The 17,290-nt window shown below is 42.3% G+C and overlaps 1 protein-coding gene across 1 annotated transcript; it reads left to right on the top strand.

Annotated features, from left to right (window-relative positions):
• Nucleotides 1–1,970: 1,970 nt before the first annotated feature.
• LOC144700862 (gamma carbonic anhydrase 1, mitochondrial-like) lies at nucleotides 1,971–15,600 on the top strand. The gene is made up of 5 exons (XM_078572420.1): nucleotides 1,971–2,168; nucleotides 4,111–4,254; nucleotides 13,640–13,765; nucleotides 14,379–14,530; nucleotides 15,289–15,600. Exons 1-5 carry the CDS (start codon nucleotides 2,054–2,056, stop codon nucleotides 15,508–15,510), a joined length of 759 nt encoding a protein of 252 aa, XP_078428546.1. The 5' UTR covers nucleotides 1,971–2,053; the 3' UTR covers nucleotides 15,511–15,600.
• Nucleotides 15,601–17,290: the final 1,690 nt, after the last annotated feature.

The following is a 17,290-nucleotide window of genomic DNA, read 5'->3' as shown; positions in this document are numbered from 1 at the left end:
TAAATTATTTACTTGTATAGTCCCGTAGAGCTGACCTTCGTTTAAACGTTTATCTGCGCGATGAGCTTATTCTCCCCCAGTTCGGCCCATATTTATTTATTTTTCTGTCTCGATCGGTCTTCTCTCCCTCTATCACACGGACTTGCACAGTATCAACAAATTGGGAGATTTCCTGCAATTTTCTCACAATTTGTGCAAAAATTAAATACTTTTTGAACCAAAAGATGTCTAATTTTTTTGGACACTTCGCACTGGGAATATAGTGCAGGGACTTGGATGGGACGGTTTTTTCAGCCCAGAACGAAAAGAATGTCCCGTCCGCGAGGTTGGACGAAATTGGGACGGAAAATTGTCCCGAGACTAATTGATGGGACGGTTTTCGTCCTCTCGGACGAAAAAACTGTCTCGTCCGTTACTCTCGGGACAAGTTTCCGTCCATCCCGTCCGCATCCCTGCACTGATTCAGGACGTCAAACCGGACAATCTCTGTCCCGTCCTGTCCGTCGTCCACCTCTGAGCGATCCCGAACTATAGCTGGGAAACGGGAAATTATCATCTGTCACGTCATTGGGCACTGCAACTGGATGGGTAATTGATGGAGTGATGGTAATGGATGATGTTAGAAGGCTGTGACGGCGATGGATGAAGTGACGAAAAATTGGTGAAGATGACCAAAGACACCTCTAAAAAAGTAAATTGTTTGTATGTCATTTTATTCCCTGGGATAGGAACACCATCTGGTAATAAGGGGACGAGTAGTCTAGTGACGGGTGATGAAAACATGACTGATTATATAAAAAACCTGGGATACATGAAAGGACTGGAGACATGATGAAATTGACATCATGCTCTCGCCCTTCGCCCCTTGTCATCTGTTCAATCATGTTTGCGTTCGTATTCTGTCTGGCATTATCTGAAATCTTTCTTAGATGTGTAAAAAACCTTTTTGGTTGTGGACGATAACCAATCCTCATCTTGCTTGATCTGAAATCGTCATCCATCGCCATCAATGACAATGACTGATCGAGTTTTTGATTCATCATCATTTCTCATCAGCGGAAGGAGCACAATTAGGGTTGGGCATTTAGGACTGAGGACCAGATTAACTGATTGATCAGGGACAGTAGGTCCTCTATTTGAGGGTGGACCGGTTAATCAAACAGGTTCAGGTCTGAGGGTCAAACCAGACTGGAACCGAAAGTATATTATTTGATATTTATTGAATATTTTTTATAAAATTCTGAAAGTATCAAATACAACTCAACAGAGAGGTTTATATTGAGCTCAGTGTAGACTCCATACATTTCAACATCAGTAGGCACCTATTTTATGTAGAGGAGATTTAACATTACTATACACATAAATTTTCTACTTTGACTTTGACATTAACTAGTCAACATGACCAGACCGGGACCGTTCCTGAGAGGATCGAGACCGAACAAGAACTGACATGAACACGACTGAAGTTTAGTAAGGTTTAGGTTTTGCTACAAACCCTAACTAGACTGGGACCGTCAAACCTTAAGCGAAATTACGACTCGTATAGTCAACTTTATCGTCATCCTTGAATAACTAAAGCTGACGAAGTCATCTACTTCTACAGTGCAGGGATGTGGACGGGATGTTTTTTATCCAAGGAAGAAAAAAATCGTCCAGTCCAAGAAGTTGGATGAAAACCGGGATGGAAATTCATCTCAAAACGAACGGACGGGACGGTTTTCGTCCACTCGGATGAAAAAACCGTCCCGTCCGGAGGTCTCGGACGAAAAAACCTTCCCTTCCGCGCCTCTGGACTGACTCCGGAGGTCTGACGGGACGATCTTCGTCCAGTCCCGTCCCGTCCATCGTCCATGTCCCGGATCGTGACGATGACGAGTCTTCCGTCCCTCTGATCCCCGTCAACGTTGACGGCTTCCCTCTCTCTCTGTCTCTCTCTCCCTCTCCCTTCCTTGGAGTTAGCTTGAGGCCTTGCGTAGAAGCTAGTAAGGGGGCTGGTTCAAGGTTCGAAGGAGGATTTGCTATTTCCGGGCGAGAGAAGAATTAAGGGGAAAGGATGGGAACCATGGGGAAGGCGATCTACACGGTAGGGTTTTGGATCCGCGAGACGGGGCAGGCGCTGGACCGGCTCGGGTGCCGCCTCCAGGGCAACTACTATTTCCAGGAACAGCGTAAGGATCAGCTTTGACCTACTCCTTGTACACCGTTTTCTTCCATTTCATAATCCGTCTGAGCGGATTATTGCAACATTCACTCGATGACATCGTTCGAGGCGATTCGTGTTGGAGTTGGCTTTAACTTCGCAGAACAAAAGTTTACTGCCACTATCTTTTCTCGCCAGTCTTCGGCTTCTTTAATCGTAATAGTTTCGTAGGAATGATCAGTCCTTGATTCACATGTTTTCGTTGTTGCTTTCGTTGCAATGGTATAATGCGTGGATCTAGCAGCTTTCGCATTTCAGTGCCATCATTTTCTCCGCGGATGGTCTGTCAGCGGTGCTTTCTTTTGTTTTATTTCTTTTGATCTGCAAAGTTTAAGTTTCGGGGATGCTGGCATGTTAACTTCGTTCTCAAAACATTACAACTGTTTTAAACGTGCAGAATGCGTTGGAGAAATTTGTTGGTTGCTTACATAATTGGTTTGAATTGAGCTAAATTATCTAGGATGGTTAGTTAACATTAGTCTCAGTTATAATGAAAAAGAATATTGAAAAATAGGCGACTGAGTTAGCTAGCCAAATTAAAATTATTGTTTCCATCTTAAATAATTTTTCTATCCGAAATGAACAGTGAAAGTAGTGGTAGTGCCATCTTTCAACCCTTAAACCTGTCCGAGTATAATTATGTATCTATCCTAGCTTCACTTTCTGGACATAATTTTTCCAATGTCTTAGACTTCAGTCTTCTGTATTTTTTGTTTACCCTGGCCCATCCAATCAAGGATTCACGTTTACCAACATCTACTTGTCGCACCAAATCACGTAGCATGTCCATGAAGTTTGTCAGACACAGGAGTTAGATCACAAAAAACGTTGCTTTGTCAGACACGATAATCTGGTTTTTAATTTTCTTGTCTCCGATTGACAGTTCTCTTAATCAGCAGGAAGGTTTTGACTATACTTTGAAACGTTTAGTCCTGTGATTAAGCATACCACTATTCGATTGTTACTCTCAATTGCTATTGTTAATCACTGGAAGATACATCAACTTGATGTGTTGAATGCTTTTCTACATGGAAAATTAGAAGAAAAAATTTGGGCCAAGAATGGAGGCCCAAATCAAGACAGCTGGCTCTAGTCTAAAGGCCCACTAAGGAAGCTCCATTAACACCACTATGACAGGCATCTTGGGCCAAAGAAAGGCGGGCAAGGGGAAGGTCCATTCATGATTATTTATGTGCATTTTAGGTGCTTGGATGCTGATTGGAGGACACCCTTGGACGTGGATCCAAGCCAGATTTTGAACTTTTGAAATTGGTTTTTTAGAGTTTGTATCCGAAGCTTCTGTCACAGGTAAATGTTTATACAAGAGAATTTTGCTGCATTGATTATCTGATGTTGATCTTGAAAATCAATGTCGTTCCAAATAGGAAGATTTGGAAAATGTCAAAATATCCAGTTACGATGGATGGTGAACAGGGAAGCAACTCGTAGGGAGGAGAGAGAGAAAAAAAAAGATAGAGATAGTGGAAGTTTTGGGATCTCGATGGTCGAGCTTCCCCCCTTCTGGATCGCAAACCTACTCCTGCTCCCCAGCCTCCAGGTGCAGTCTGCAACTGGTTTTTGAAGAAAATTATTGCATGCTCTCCTCCCTCCTTGCTTGAGCATTATGTATAGCCTCAGAAGTCTTCTCATTGGTCGAGTCTTCTTTTCCTTCTTGGGTAGTTCTTGGAAAAGAAACGTCGCATATCACTGTCCAGGCCTTCTGTGATTATGCATTGCTGTCTCTGATGGATACTATCTTTTCTCTGGATAGCTCTTTTCTGTGCTTCATTTCATGCATTATCTTTTTTGGAGTTATCTTAAAAAATTATAGCTTTGGAGTATTTGAATTAATAATATTGAAACGTTTGCTTTTGCCTTGTTTTGAATAATTCTTATGCTTCATTTCTCAGTGTCAAGGCATCGGACGCTTATGAACGTTTTTGAAAAGGTACCCAGGGTTGACAAAACTGCTTTTGTTGCCCCAAGTGCATCCATGATTGGTGATGTACATGTTGGGGAAGGGTCATCAATATGGTATGGCTGTGTTTTGAGAGGTAGGCCATTGTTTCTTTAGATTGACACAATTTTCATCAGTGCATAACTATTCTTCTCCATCCGGTTAATAGTGCCATCAACCCATGTACCTATCTTTTCTAGTATGCCCCTGTAGTTTGGATGTATCTTATCGATGTTTCCTCTTACATTTTTTTCCGTTAGCCTTCAGAATTGTAGATCAAATGGATAAAACCACACTATTGGTTTGCAATTTTGTGAAGAAAACAGCCCAATCTCGATCCAAAGCTACGAAGGCATATGTTTGAGGAAATTGCAGGAAATATTGTGCCGCTTGCTTCTTAGTAAATGGAAACTTTGATTCTGATCGAAATAGATTTTTTTTATTAATTTTGTCATCTGCATAATGTATACCTTTCTCTCTTTCAAAAAAAATGTATACGGTTCTCATTCATATTTTATCTTCTGGTATTCTTTCTCTTGTGATTTTACTTATCTTCAGTTGTGCGTTGATGTTGACTTTATAGAAACGATCTATCTTACAGCTTGTGCTGTTTAGACCTGCTTTCTTGGTTTTACTAAGTCTTTGAAGGGCTTTCATACTATTAACAATATTTATTCATTCAAAAAAAATTAACAATTGTTATTATCGTTTTTTATGTTGAGCGTTGACAGTTCTCTGGGCGATATGGCTACACCGAAATGAGGTGGTATTTAGGGGGGGCAAGGTTTCCAAGGAAGAGCTAGCCCACGAGGTCGAGGGCCTCATGGCATGCTGGTTCTCTAGAGGGGTAATCAGTTAAGAGAGGGGTTGGCCAGGTGGGGAGGAGAGCTTTAACTATCTCCACATGTAACTCCGGGTGGTTACCACTTTGTTGGGTGACCACCTTAAATCACTTTTCAAAAAAAAAAATCGTTTTTTGTGTAAAATTTAATTCGAATTTTTATTCAGTCTTGTAGACATCAAGTTTAACCTCTTCCCATGAGCCTTCTTGTTGGCCTCTATGTAGAGATCCAAACTCCATGCTAGAGGATCTCTTTGAGTGGAAATTTCTTCCATTTTCACAAATCACCTTGGGAGGCAGCTGCCTGTTACTTGACGTGAGTACTGATCCAGGGCCAATTGTCTGTATTGCATGACGATAAAGGCATGCGAGTTCCATTACATGATGTGACATTAAGGCAAAATTGGAAGAAAGAGAGATTTTTGAAGGTGAAGTTCTCTGGGCTTTAATGGTGCTCTGTCTGGTGATCAGAATCAAGTTTTTCAGTATCTTGAGACTCGTCCTGTTACGACTCCGTTGTAATTACTCAATGAGAACACGAACTTGAACTTGCTAATAACAGATCCACGGTTTCTCAAGAGAACACTAGGGAAAAGAAGTTGGAAGAAGAGGTCGACAGAGTAGGCACGTCGAGTGTTGGAAGGAGGGAAGGGTGTCCAGAGATGGGAAAGGGAGAGAGAGGGGGGAGAGACGGGGTGATGCACGCCTCAGGCTCCTAGTTGCATCCTCGTTGCAGGGGTGGCCTTCTGCAACGTAGAGAGAGATGTAAGCTAGGAGTTAGACCTCAGAATATTCGTAGAGACGACTTACGATTGATCAAAGGTGCCTCTGTCATCCAAAGAGGCCGCTCTTAAGGATGCGATGTTGGGCTCTATTGGGCCGGGTCTCCCTCTTGGTGTCTGGCCGTGCACGACGTTCATAGACCCGGCCACGGATCGTATCACGTCCTTTGCGTATCCCAGGCAAAGATAACAGAATTCACTTTCTACTTACCTAATGGAAGCAAGAGATTATTGATGCAGTCTAGCTTTTGAATTTAGAAATCTGGGTCACTGATATCATTGGTAAGATAAATAGATGTGTGAACAGCCTAACCCCATTATGCTTTACACTTGGTTGTGGAGAAAAGAGGGCAGAAATTTTTTCCAAACGATCTCCAAATTTTCTTGTTTCTACCTGTTGAAACTGCTCTGATCCTTCTTCCATCTCCTGTTGATGCTCCTCTCTCTGCTGAGAGCAGAGAAAACCTGGCGGCTAGGGTTTGAATAAAGAAAACAAGACACACATACCTTTCTTCCGCACTGGATTTAATACCAGCCAGTCTCAGAGTCCGTGGGGCCCACATACTTAAGTCATGCAGGCCACTAAACACAGGTATGGGCCACTTATAAGACGTGACCCATTTACATTACTTATAAATGGAAAAATAAAGAAAAGGAATAAGAAATGCAACTAAGATAGATAACTAAGATGGATAGCTCTATTCAACACTACCCATCCTGTTAGTGAGTATTCACACAACGTACTTCATGAGTGATACAATTGGGGGAAGGCAATTAAGTTATGATGGCAATAGTGTCTTTCATCCTCTTACTTAAGAATAGGAATGTCAACTCGAATCAGTGTCCAATTAGCCAGAAAAGGAACTGCAATGGTTTTAATATTTACCTTGATGTAGGCTCATATTCAGGAAGTGGATTTGAGTAGAGGTCCCGCGGTCAGAGAGTAGAACAGGTATGATTATAGGAGAAATCAAATGGAGGAGGCAGGGATCAGGCGGGACGAGACACCTGAAGGCACAGTGAGGTAGAGACGATCACGAGGGACAAAGAGGAGAAATGCATGGATCTAGCTTCATTCTTCTTTGCTGCCCTCCTAAAGGGAGGGCAACCCTATTTAGAGGAAATACTTAATGGTCAAATGACTGAACCAACAATGACACAGTGAAGCGCATTATAGCATCGAACTTGTCTTGAGAAGGGTAACAGCTGGTGAATATCAGATGCACCCAAAAATGTGGGGAATATGGTTGGTTGTCAATGAAATCAAGGGATAGATCCGGTACAGGGCATCAAAGTGAGGTGATACAGTTAAACTTCAGGGTTAAAATGTCACTCCTTGACATGTGAAGGGGTTTTATGTAAAAGTGTTACAACACGAATGACTGTGAATGTTCCTTCTGAATTTTCTAGGTTTTTATTACTTGCTCCCAGGGGAAAAGGAAGAAGCATAAATAAGCCTTATGTCCTCTGAGTGAGGCCTTATGGAAGGACCAAGCTAGCACGGCATTTATCAGCAAAATCTCACCCAGGCTAACATGGAAAGACCTCACAGAGTTCATCTGTGATATCTCGACAAGACAGATGATCAAGCAGAAGGAAGTGTACGAGCAGCAGACTAGTGTTTGCCCGTCCCGATACCGGTACCGGATGCCGGTATCGGGACGGATGCTGTACCGGATACCGGAAAGGCAATTTCCGGTATCCGGTTTTTTTTTGATAACCGGATATCGGATATCGGAATTGGATATCGGCTGCTACAGTGTCGATATCCGATACCGATATCCGTCCCGATTTGGCATCCGTCTCCGTCTCAAGGGGACAGATGCCAGTATCGGATATCGGATGCGGATATCGAAAACCGATATCCGCATCGAATTACAATAAAAATAATTATATTTATAACTTATCAAGCATTTCGCACAGATGACGTGGACACGGGTGTACCAAGATAGCTTTCTACTTGGTCATTCATCTCATTTATTATATTCAGTCTCAGGTTTTTAATTTCTTCCATTTGGGATATAGGGTTCGGGTTTTGTGTTAAACTCGGAATCCCTTTATCCCATATGGAAGGAAATAGAAATGTTTGTCTCTATATATTGGACGACGTACCCATTATTTAATAAATTAATTTATAAATATGATGCTCTTTAAATGCAGCGATAATAGATATAAATATTATTTTAAAATTAAATAATATAACGGCCTCATTTAATTTATACACAGAAAATTTTCTAATATCTCCCATGTGGGATAACGGGATTCAGAGTTTACATTAACTTTGAATCCTGTTATCCCATATGGAAGAAAAAAAAATTGCACACTATATATTAATGGGCATTGATCATAAATCAAGAACTATACTATGCGTTTAAAACTAAGAGGTAGTGTGTGAAATAAAGTTTATTTTTATCGGTCGATACCGGTTCCGATATCCGGATACCGGTTCCGACATCCGGATATTGAAAACCGATATCCGGTATCCGGTATTCGTCTCCGACATCCGGATATCGGAAAACCGATATCCGGTATCCGGTATCCGCCTCGTCCTCACCCCTCCAATATCTGATACCGATATCCGTCTAACCCCTTCTAGATGGATATCGACCAATATCCGATATCCGATATCCAACACCGTCTCATTTTTTCCCGGATATCAGATATCGGTTGTCCGATACCTGATGACGGACGGATATCGGTTGGGCAAACACTTTGAGCAGACAAAGCTCATCTTGCTGGGGGAGAGGTTTGTCCTTACTACCCTGGACTTCGATTTGAACATGCAGCCCTTCCTGCCCCCTTGTGGAGGCAATTAAGAAGTTTGGGTACCCTAGAACGCCCTTGCCCAGGTGGCCTAGAACTTTGTCGTCGATGATCAGTGTACCTCCCTCCGCCTGCAGTACAAACCTCACCATATCGCCACAGGTTTATCTTCCTTTCTGCCAAGTTCATCAAAGTAAAGAGTAGTTCTGATTGAAATAATATCTGATGGCAGGAATTTGATGTCACCCCACATCAGCTCAAAGATGTCGGTCCAAATGTGATGTCAAATAACCACAGCGTACAGGTTCCTCGATCGGGAAGTAAGGTTGACAGCAGAATCACCAGCAATATGACGGTTTCTCGGCCACCCCAAAGGCAGCCTCATCAGCAGCCAACAATAACACAGCATCGGCCAGTATCCAACCCTGTGCCAGGGTCAGGGGAGCAGACACCAGGCAGCTCCAGCCTGATGTGAGTCATCAGCTAGGTAGTGTCTGAGAACAAAACCCCTGATGATGGCATAGAGTACACCTGTGAGGGCGCAGAGTGCACCAGAGACGACATGGAGTGCGCCAATGACAGCACAGAAGATGCGCAGTGACGGCACAGACAACATTGGTGATGGCCCAGAGGACACCGGTGATGGCACGGAAGTCACTTGGGACAACCCAAGAGAGAACAAGAGGAGTCCTCGAAGACACCACCGACCAGGGAGGGCCTGGTACAGATCCAGGCATCTCAGGTCAACCCGGGAAAGCCTGACACAGACCCATGCAACTCAGCATGACTCGTTAGAGAATATGGAAAGACCACAGATGGTCCATGGAAGAATCGGGACATGGACTGCTGCAGGAAGACCATGCCGTTGACCTCGGCGTTGGCTGCAAATGTTGACCACAGGTAGACTGCAGGTGATGACCATGGCAGAAGATCTCAGTCTGGACCAAGTGTTGACCACGTGATTACTTGACATTGACCAGGTGTTGGCAGTGAGTCAGACTGCAGCAAGATTGCAACAAGACCGTGGGAGGACAGCGGATGGACTGTGGCAGGACCCTTAATGAACAGCGGAGGACATTGGAAGGACACAACAATCAAGGACTGTTCACTCCAACTGTTTGTGACGATGTTGATGATGGCGTTTGTGTTGATGCTGGATGGTGCAGACGGTGTTGATCACAGTCGCAGGGCATTGTCATGAGGGCCAAATCAGCAAGCAGTGCAGTAGCTGCAACCACTGCCACATCAACATTGCTGCCATTCCATTGGAGTTGCCATGCCACCAGGACATTTTTCTCTACCCTGTTCTCAACCTCCAAGCTGGCCATGAAGTACATAATTACCATCTTGAGGGGGGGTGTTAAACTGCATGGTTGAATGTCACTCCCGGACATATAAGGGGGTTCTATGTAAAAGCGTAATAGTCTATCTGCCTCTAGTAGAATGTGCATGGCAGTGAATGTTCCTACTGAATTCTCTGGGGTTTTATTCCTGGCTGTGAATATAAGGGGGGGGCTCTTTCTGTCACCCTGCCTCCTATCTTCGCTGATCAGCCAAGAGTTTGACAGATACATGATAGGACGTAAGAGGGATGGCCATTGGTGAGGTGGACTGCTGTGAGGGAGACCTCACCCCAGAAATATTTGGGCATGCTCATGTGAAGGTATCATAGATGTGACAAAACATGCCTTCATCAAGACCGTTCAGTTGAGGAGTGTATGGACAACATGCTTCATGAATGATGTCATGAGAAGTTAAGAACATGGAAACAGTGTAGTTAATGTAATCATGGTCATTATTGGACCAGAAGCATTTAGGGAATGTGGCAAACTGATTTTGGATAAAGTCATAGAAGAAAATGAATGTTTGGCTAAGATTAGACTTGTATTTTAAGATATAAGCCCACGTGAAGAGAGTCGAATCAACAGATAGTGCCGTCCATCAGGAACCCAATGTGCTAGGGACAAGGGCAGGACACCATATATCACAGTGAATGAGAGAAAGGAGAAGACGAGCGTCAAGAAGGATCAGAAAGGGGGTACATTGAGTATGTTTTTCCAAATGAAATGGCTCACAAACAAACTAGTCCACAGGTCATCCATGAAATTAATGAGCGAACATCAGTTTCAGAGTAGAAAGGATGGCCAAGCAGCAGTGAAGAGGCCAAAGATGGTCATGTGTCAAAAAGGAGAGCTGCTGACAGCAGAAGCTAAAGGAGAGTAATAGAGGGCGTAGGAATCACCCCATTCCTCAGCAAGTGTAGTCATCTGCGCTGACACCTTATCACCATGGAAACATGTATTAAGTGTGAAGGCCAATTTGATGCCAGCAAAGAAAAGGGCAAAAGGCGTATGAGAAACTGTTGAGGAAAGGAATGAGGAAGGAAAGGCATGATTAGAACCCTTGTCTGAAGGAAGCTCGTGGTTCGGTTATGGGTATCATCTCTCTGTCATACCCTCACTCCACCTCTGATCTACCTGTTTGGATCAAATGGTGGCATTTGCATGCAACACTATGCGGGAGTCTACTAGTGAGGTGGTGCATAGGTTTCCCACTTAGCACTTGGAAGACCACGTCAGTGTACCTGAGGGAGCCTACTTGGGTTGGGGCAGAAAGAAAACCCATAGGAGTGAGGCCCATGTGGGCCTAGTGCGGGAGGGCCATAAGAAGCCGTCTGACAAATTGCCAAGGGCACATGAGAAGCTATTAAGAAATGGAGCGAGGACTCTAGAGCCCCTTGTCTGACGGAGGCTTGTGGTTACCACTTGGGTATCTTCTCTTTCCGTCTCATACCTTCTCTTCAACTATGTCCTCCCAAATTGTGGCACTTGCCTATCGGCGACACATGGGAGTCTGCTACAGAACTAGCACTCGGGTTTCCCATTTTCCACTAGGACCAGGTCAGTCTTGCTGAGGGAGTGATGCTATACCCCAATTTTGCTGGTGTGGAAAGGTCCGTAGTAAGAAGTGATGCCCACATGGGCATATTATGGGAGACCCATAAGACGTCTGCCTAGAAAGGAGTGAGGGCATGAGAGAATTCGTCGAGGAAGGGATTGATGACTCCAGAATCCTTGGATGTAGGAGGCTCACCTGTGGCTACCTTCTGGATGTTCACTCCCTATCTCTATTTCCATCTTTCTCTTGCACACCTCTCCTCCATTCTTACTGTTCCTGTCTTGATCTCTTTGACTCATGTTGAGGGTCTGAAAATATCAGCATTATTCTCTTTCAGGAATTGGGCTTACCTTCTGAAGTGGGTTGCTATCAGAACCCACAGTACAAATTATGCAATGGCCCCTATCTCCTGCACTCCCGCGCATGCTGAAGAGTGGATAACAAAGTCAACGCTTGGAGGTAAAACACAGATAGGGAAACAGAAAATGATACTCACATGGAACACAATGGAGAGTTTCCCTGTTGATCTTTGGATGTATCAGGGAGACAGTTATGGCTGGGCAAGTGGACCCTGCTGCTCTAGGCGCTTGAAATAAACCCTAAAAATGACCCATCATTTCATTCTGTCTGCCTTAAATAGACAGATAAAGATACCCTAAAAATGATCCATCATCATTTCATTCTGTCTCCATAGTCTATAACTGCCGATGAAGTAGGGACCCCGATAATGAAGGGATGCCATATGAGGATCAGTGGAAGATGAAGTGATTGATCTGTAGTAGGTGTCACCAGAGAAGAACAGCTATCTTATGCAGTGAGGAAGGCAGGGATGCCTTAGAATGTCATGCAGGGGCTTGAAAGCTCTGCAAACACATGCAACTGCCACAGGCACACTGCTAGATCGCAAGAAAGGTACATAAAAATGCAACGGCAATGTCAATGAAAATTTGGCAAGGTAGCAGACAAGCGTCTCAAAGGCGCATCAAAAGGCACCATGGGGTCACCACGAAAGCACTGCAAAGACACATATAGAGGATCAGGAAGGTGCCGGAGAGATCCGGGGGGAACGCTGATAAAGCCGCTGCTGAAGAAAGCTGCCATCGCGGAAGAAGTGATGAAGTAGCACTGAAATGCTGATGTGGCAATACACTGATGTGTGCTGGAAAGGTGTTGGAGAGCTCTGGAGGGAAGGAGGATAAAGCCACTAAGGAAGCTGCCACCGCGGAAGAAGTAATGAAGTAGCACAGAAATACTGATGTGGCAATACACTGATGTGTGCTGGAAAGACGATGCAACCATCAAGAGAGAGCACAAGCCGCTGTAAAGTCGAGGCCACCAAGAGGAAGCTGCCGATGCAGATGACAACGCCGTGTGATGGACAGAGGGAACAAAAGTGGCAGAGGCGATGGTGACACAAGGGATGAGAGTATTGCTAGCCATACGGCTCTGATATCTTGCAGGAGTCCACTAGTGGAGGATTGGAAGTGGAAGATAGAGTAGTATATGCTGGCTGTTAGTTATTTCTCCTTTTTGCTTTCGTAAACATGTGTCCAGTAGTATAAGTGGCCTGCAGACCCTGTCTTTCTTTTCTTTTGTCTATATGATGAGTAGCCGACACAGAATGACTTATGTTACTTATTCCCACATGGGATTAAGATACTTATATTTTGTGGGCCCATTGTCCAGTTTGTTTAAGTTACTCATTCCATCATGCGGGCCATTGGCTGATCTTGTAAACACTGGTACTTAAACCAGTACGATGTTCCCACTGCAAGCCCTAATTTCAGGAGAGCTGGTCGGTGGCGCTCTAGGAGGGCAGAACTCACAGAGGGAGAGAGAGAGAAGACTGTAGATAGTGCACAGTGGTTGGAATAGTCCTGCTGCCCTTGGAGTCCAGCAAAGTTTAACAATGTAAACCCAACTCTCTTACACTAGGGGTTCCTTATCCATTTGAGTGTAAATGGACATATAGTAGGGAATTCTTAGTAAAATTACACGGAGGGATATGTATATATATATATATATATGTGGTTAAATGACTTTTGTTCAGAATCTTACCTCTGATTTTCAATCCTATCATCACTGTGGATTTGATTTCTCAAACACTTTGGTTCATCTTCCTTTTACTTGGTCATTTGTGCATTATTCTATTAGAAATATATTTTAACAGTGGACATGATGTACACCATCAATTTCAGGCGACGTAAATAGCATCTCAATTGGATCCAGGACAAACATACAAGACAATTGCCTTGTCCATGTGGCAAAGTCGAACCTTGTCGGCAAGGTCTCCCCTACGCTAATCGGGGACAATGTTACCATCGGTATGCTTCTACTTCACTCCTCTCCTTGTCCTATACCCTCATTTGGCACAGTCGACTGCTTATATTTTTCTCTCTGTCCGTTTATCTACTTATTGATATACTGTTGATCCGTCCATTTGTCTATCCATTCATCTATCAGTTGATGTGTCTGTTATTATATTTAGTCTGCAAGTCCCTTCTCTCCATAAGCATCTTATCTATTCATTTATCTATCTGTCCATCTATTTTTTCTCTTTCGCTATCTTTACTTACCTTTGATTCTCCGTTATTTATTTGTAGATCAACTTCTTTTCTGTCTTCTCTTTCTCCGTCTCTATTTTTATCTATCCATATATCTGTTTCTCACCTGTTTACTGAGTTCTAATCTACATCTCTGTACCTGCTTCTCTTTCATTCTCTCTTTTTGCATGTCTTTCTATTTTTCTCCCTCTCTATCGATCTCTACTTCTGTATCGCTTGTTTATCTGTAGATATATCTAATTTCTATCCTTTCATGTCAGTATTTTTTTATCGTCTGAAACTATGTTTCATGTCTTCTATCTTGTCATCTGCCAACCTGTCTATTTTATCTATGTTTTTTCTCTCTCATTGAGTAACATAACAATCATATCAGGACACAGCGCTGTGTTGCAAGGTTGTACAGTGGAAGATGAGGCTTTTGTAGGGATGGGGGCAACTCTTCTGGACGGTGTCGTTGTGGAGACCAAGGGCATGGTTGCTGCCGGAGCTCTTGTCAGACAGAATACAAGGGTCCCTTCTGGCGAGGTCACCTATCTCTAGAGAGAACATTATATCCATCTGTCCAAATACTCATGCATCCATCTTTACATTCATCCATATAGTTACATATCCAGCCATCAATTTACCAATGTATTCGTTCATCCATGCGCTCATCTGTCCATCCTTACACCCATATATCAAATCATGCATCCGTCCACGTACCCATATATCTGTCAGTCCATATGCCCATGTAGCCTTGCATCTTGTGCATCTATCCATGAATAATACCTGTCCACCCATACATCCACCCATCCATCCATCTGTCCATCCTTTCATCCACACGTCCAATCCAACGATCCATTCATCTTTTTTTTAAGAAAAAACTCTATTCATCTATCTGTATACTCATGTATACATCAATATGTACACTGATATACCCATGTATCCAGCCTTATACTCGTATCCATCCATCCATGCATCCGCCCACCTACCCATATATCCGTCAATCCAGATGCCCATATACCCCATACATTTATCCATGCATAATACCTGTCCATCCTTATTTCCATTCATACATACATAGCATGTATTCATCTATTCATCCTTTCATCCATATGTCCATATATCCAACAATCCATTCATCCATCTGTATACTCATCTATCATCTATAAACATACCCATATGTGTTTTTATCCATCCATAAACTCACAAATCTGTCAGTACAGTTGTCAGTATACTCATATAGAATATCCATCCATCCAGTCTGTACATTCAAAGGAACAATGGGGACTGTGGATGTGCAGGTCTGGGGAGGGAACCCGGCAAGGTTTCTACGGAACCTGAGTGAGGAGGAAATGGCCTTCATTGCTGAATCAGCGACCAATTATGAGTCTCTGGCTCGGGCCCATGCTGAGGAGAATGCCAAGCCCGCTGACCGAGCTGACTTGCTCTTGGCTCTGCGCCGTAATGGTGACAAGCTAGTCCCCAGTGTCAACAATGAGGGCTCTATCAAACTTGACTCTTGACTTGGGCTGTGTTCTTTTCCCATAAGAAGGTGAATAACTATCGTAGCGAGGATAGCCGTACTATCTACCTGGTCTTACATTTTGCTGCTCCCTTAGTTTTTCTGATCAGCCTGCTTCTGATCTCTTCTCCACCAAATTGTGAAGGGACAATCCTTGGACCCCTGCAGAGAGATTCTTTGCTAAATTGATGGAGAGAGAAGGTTACTGTTATGCGGAAATATGTTAAAATGAATGGATAGATATAGCAATATGAAGATGGATTACTTAAAATATAGATAGAGACATGATGATAGATCTTTTATAGGCTGATTATGAATATGTATGACATCGTCTGATAAGACAAATCAGATTCCTTGTGAGTTATATCATTAAGTAGTTGTCACATGGTTGCTATGTTGCTAGATCTACAGCTCACTGTGATATTTTCCTAGGTTATTTTGTAGTTTTAGGGAGGCAAGGCATCAGGTTGCAGTGGCAAACCCTGAATTTGTAATCCATTTATGATAATATTCTCTTCATTTCAACTAAAAAACAAACCTTCCACAAACTACTGTGGTGCTTGGACATGATATCTTTCAACATGAAGAGAAAGAAACTTAGAAACATATTTAGATTAAATGTATCACAGTGATGAAAGTTGAAGAATTAGGCGTCTTGAAATTTAAGCTGAATAAGTGTGTTTTGATTACACATTTAAGAAGACTGCACCCTGCATTTCCCTTGAGAAGTACTTGCGACATAAATATCTCATCCATTAATTTGATGCCTGCATTCAATGCCCCGTACACCAAAATGATGGCTAATCGACCAACTAAAACATTCCTATGAGCTCCAAGATAATATCAGTGCTGAATCTCAATTCAATATAAAACTCTATAACATGTACTTGTGCTTTATTTAGTGGAAGGATTGCTTCATACAAATAAGATCTAGATATATTTGTATAAATTCAGTCTGTTAGTTATATTTCCCATCCTAATTAATTCATTCTGATCTCTATTTTGAGTCATATAATTTTAGCCACCAGATCCCTAAGAAACCCTTTTCGCATTTGGGACCTTCTCAATCACATACCCTAAGCTGTGTTTCATTGGTTTATTCAAGATTGGAGTGGTGACTAGTATTTAGACAAATTTGTTGTTTCACTGATATTATGATTCATTAAAATATCCTTAATTAAAATGATTTGAATGGTAAATGATAAGCTGAATTTTATAATGATAACATGTAATTATAATAATTTTCGAGCAAATAAAAATGTACTATGTATGAAATTAATACTGTAAGTGGCATATTATAAACAATTAGAATCCCAGTTATCATTTTCAGATTTCATTAGGACTCTTGTTACGTATGATGAGATTAAAGTTTGCGATGATATCCTTATCTTCCAAAATAATGTGTCAATTTCACTGCTTAGCCATTATGATTCTGGACTGTTTCATACTCATTTTTTTTGTTTTGTCATCACAATATACCTAAGTTATTCATAGTTTATTATTTTCAACATAAATGAACAACCTTTGTAATTTTTAGATACTATACATGGTAAATAGATAACTTGATGTTTCATTAAAAACTGAAAAGAATTAAATAACTTGAATTCGACTTAGGATAATGTTTTAAAAATTATAATGATTTTCTTGAAGCTATTAAACAAATAATATAATTATCAAACATAGGAATTACAACTTGCACCAAGATGGCATTCACTCATTTTATCAAACCTAGTAATCAGTTAAATATCACTCAATGATGCAAAAGAATGATATGGCCCGAT

This window comes from Wolffia australiana, chromosome 3, assembly GCF_029677425.1.
Source record: "Wolffia australiana isolate 7733 chromosome 3, ASM2967742v1".
In the NCBI taxonomy this organism is placed as follows: Eukaryota; Viridiplantae; Streptophyta; class Magnoliopsida; order Alismatales; family Araceae; genus Wolffia; species Wolffia australiana.
Note: the sequence above shows the minus strand (reverse complement) of the source record. Positions and strands in the feature narration are given on the sequence as shown.

Coding starts and splice junctions, on each gene's coding strand:
- LOC144700862 (XM_078572420.1), top strand. CDS start 2,054: ATGGGAACCATGGGGAAGGCGATCTACACGGTAGGGTTTTGGATCCGC. Junction 13,766..14,378: donor CGGGGACAATGTTACCATCG/GTATGCTTCTAC, acceptor CAATCATATCAG/GACACAGCGCTGTGTTGCAA. Junction 14,531..15,288: donor CAAGGGTCCCTTCTGGCGAG/GTCACCTATCTC, acceptor GTGGATGTGCAG/GTCTGGGGAGGGAACCCGGC.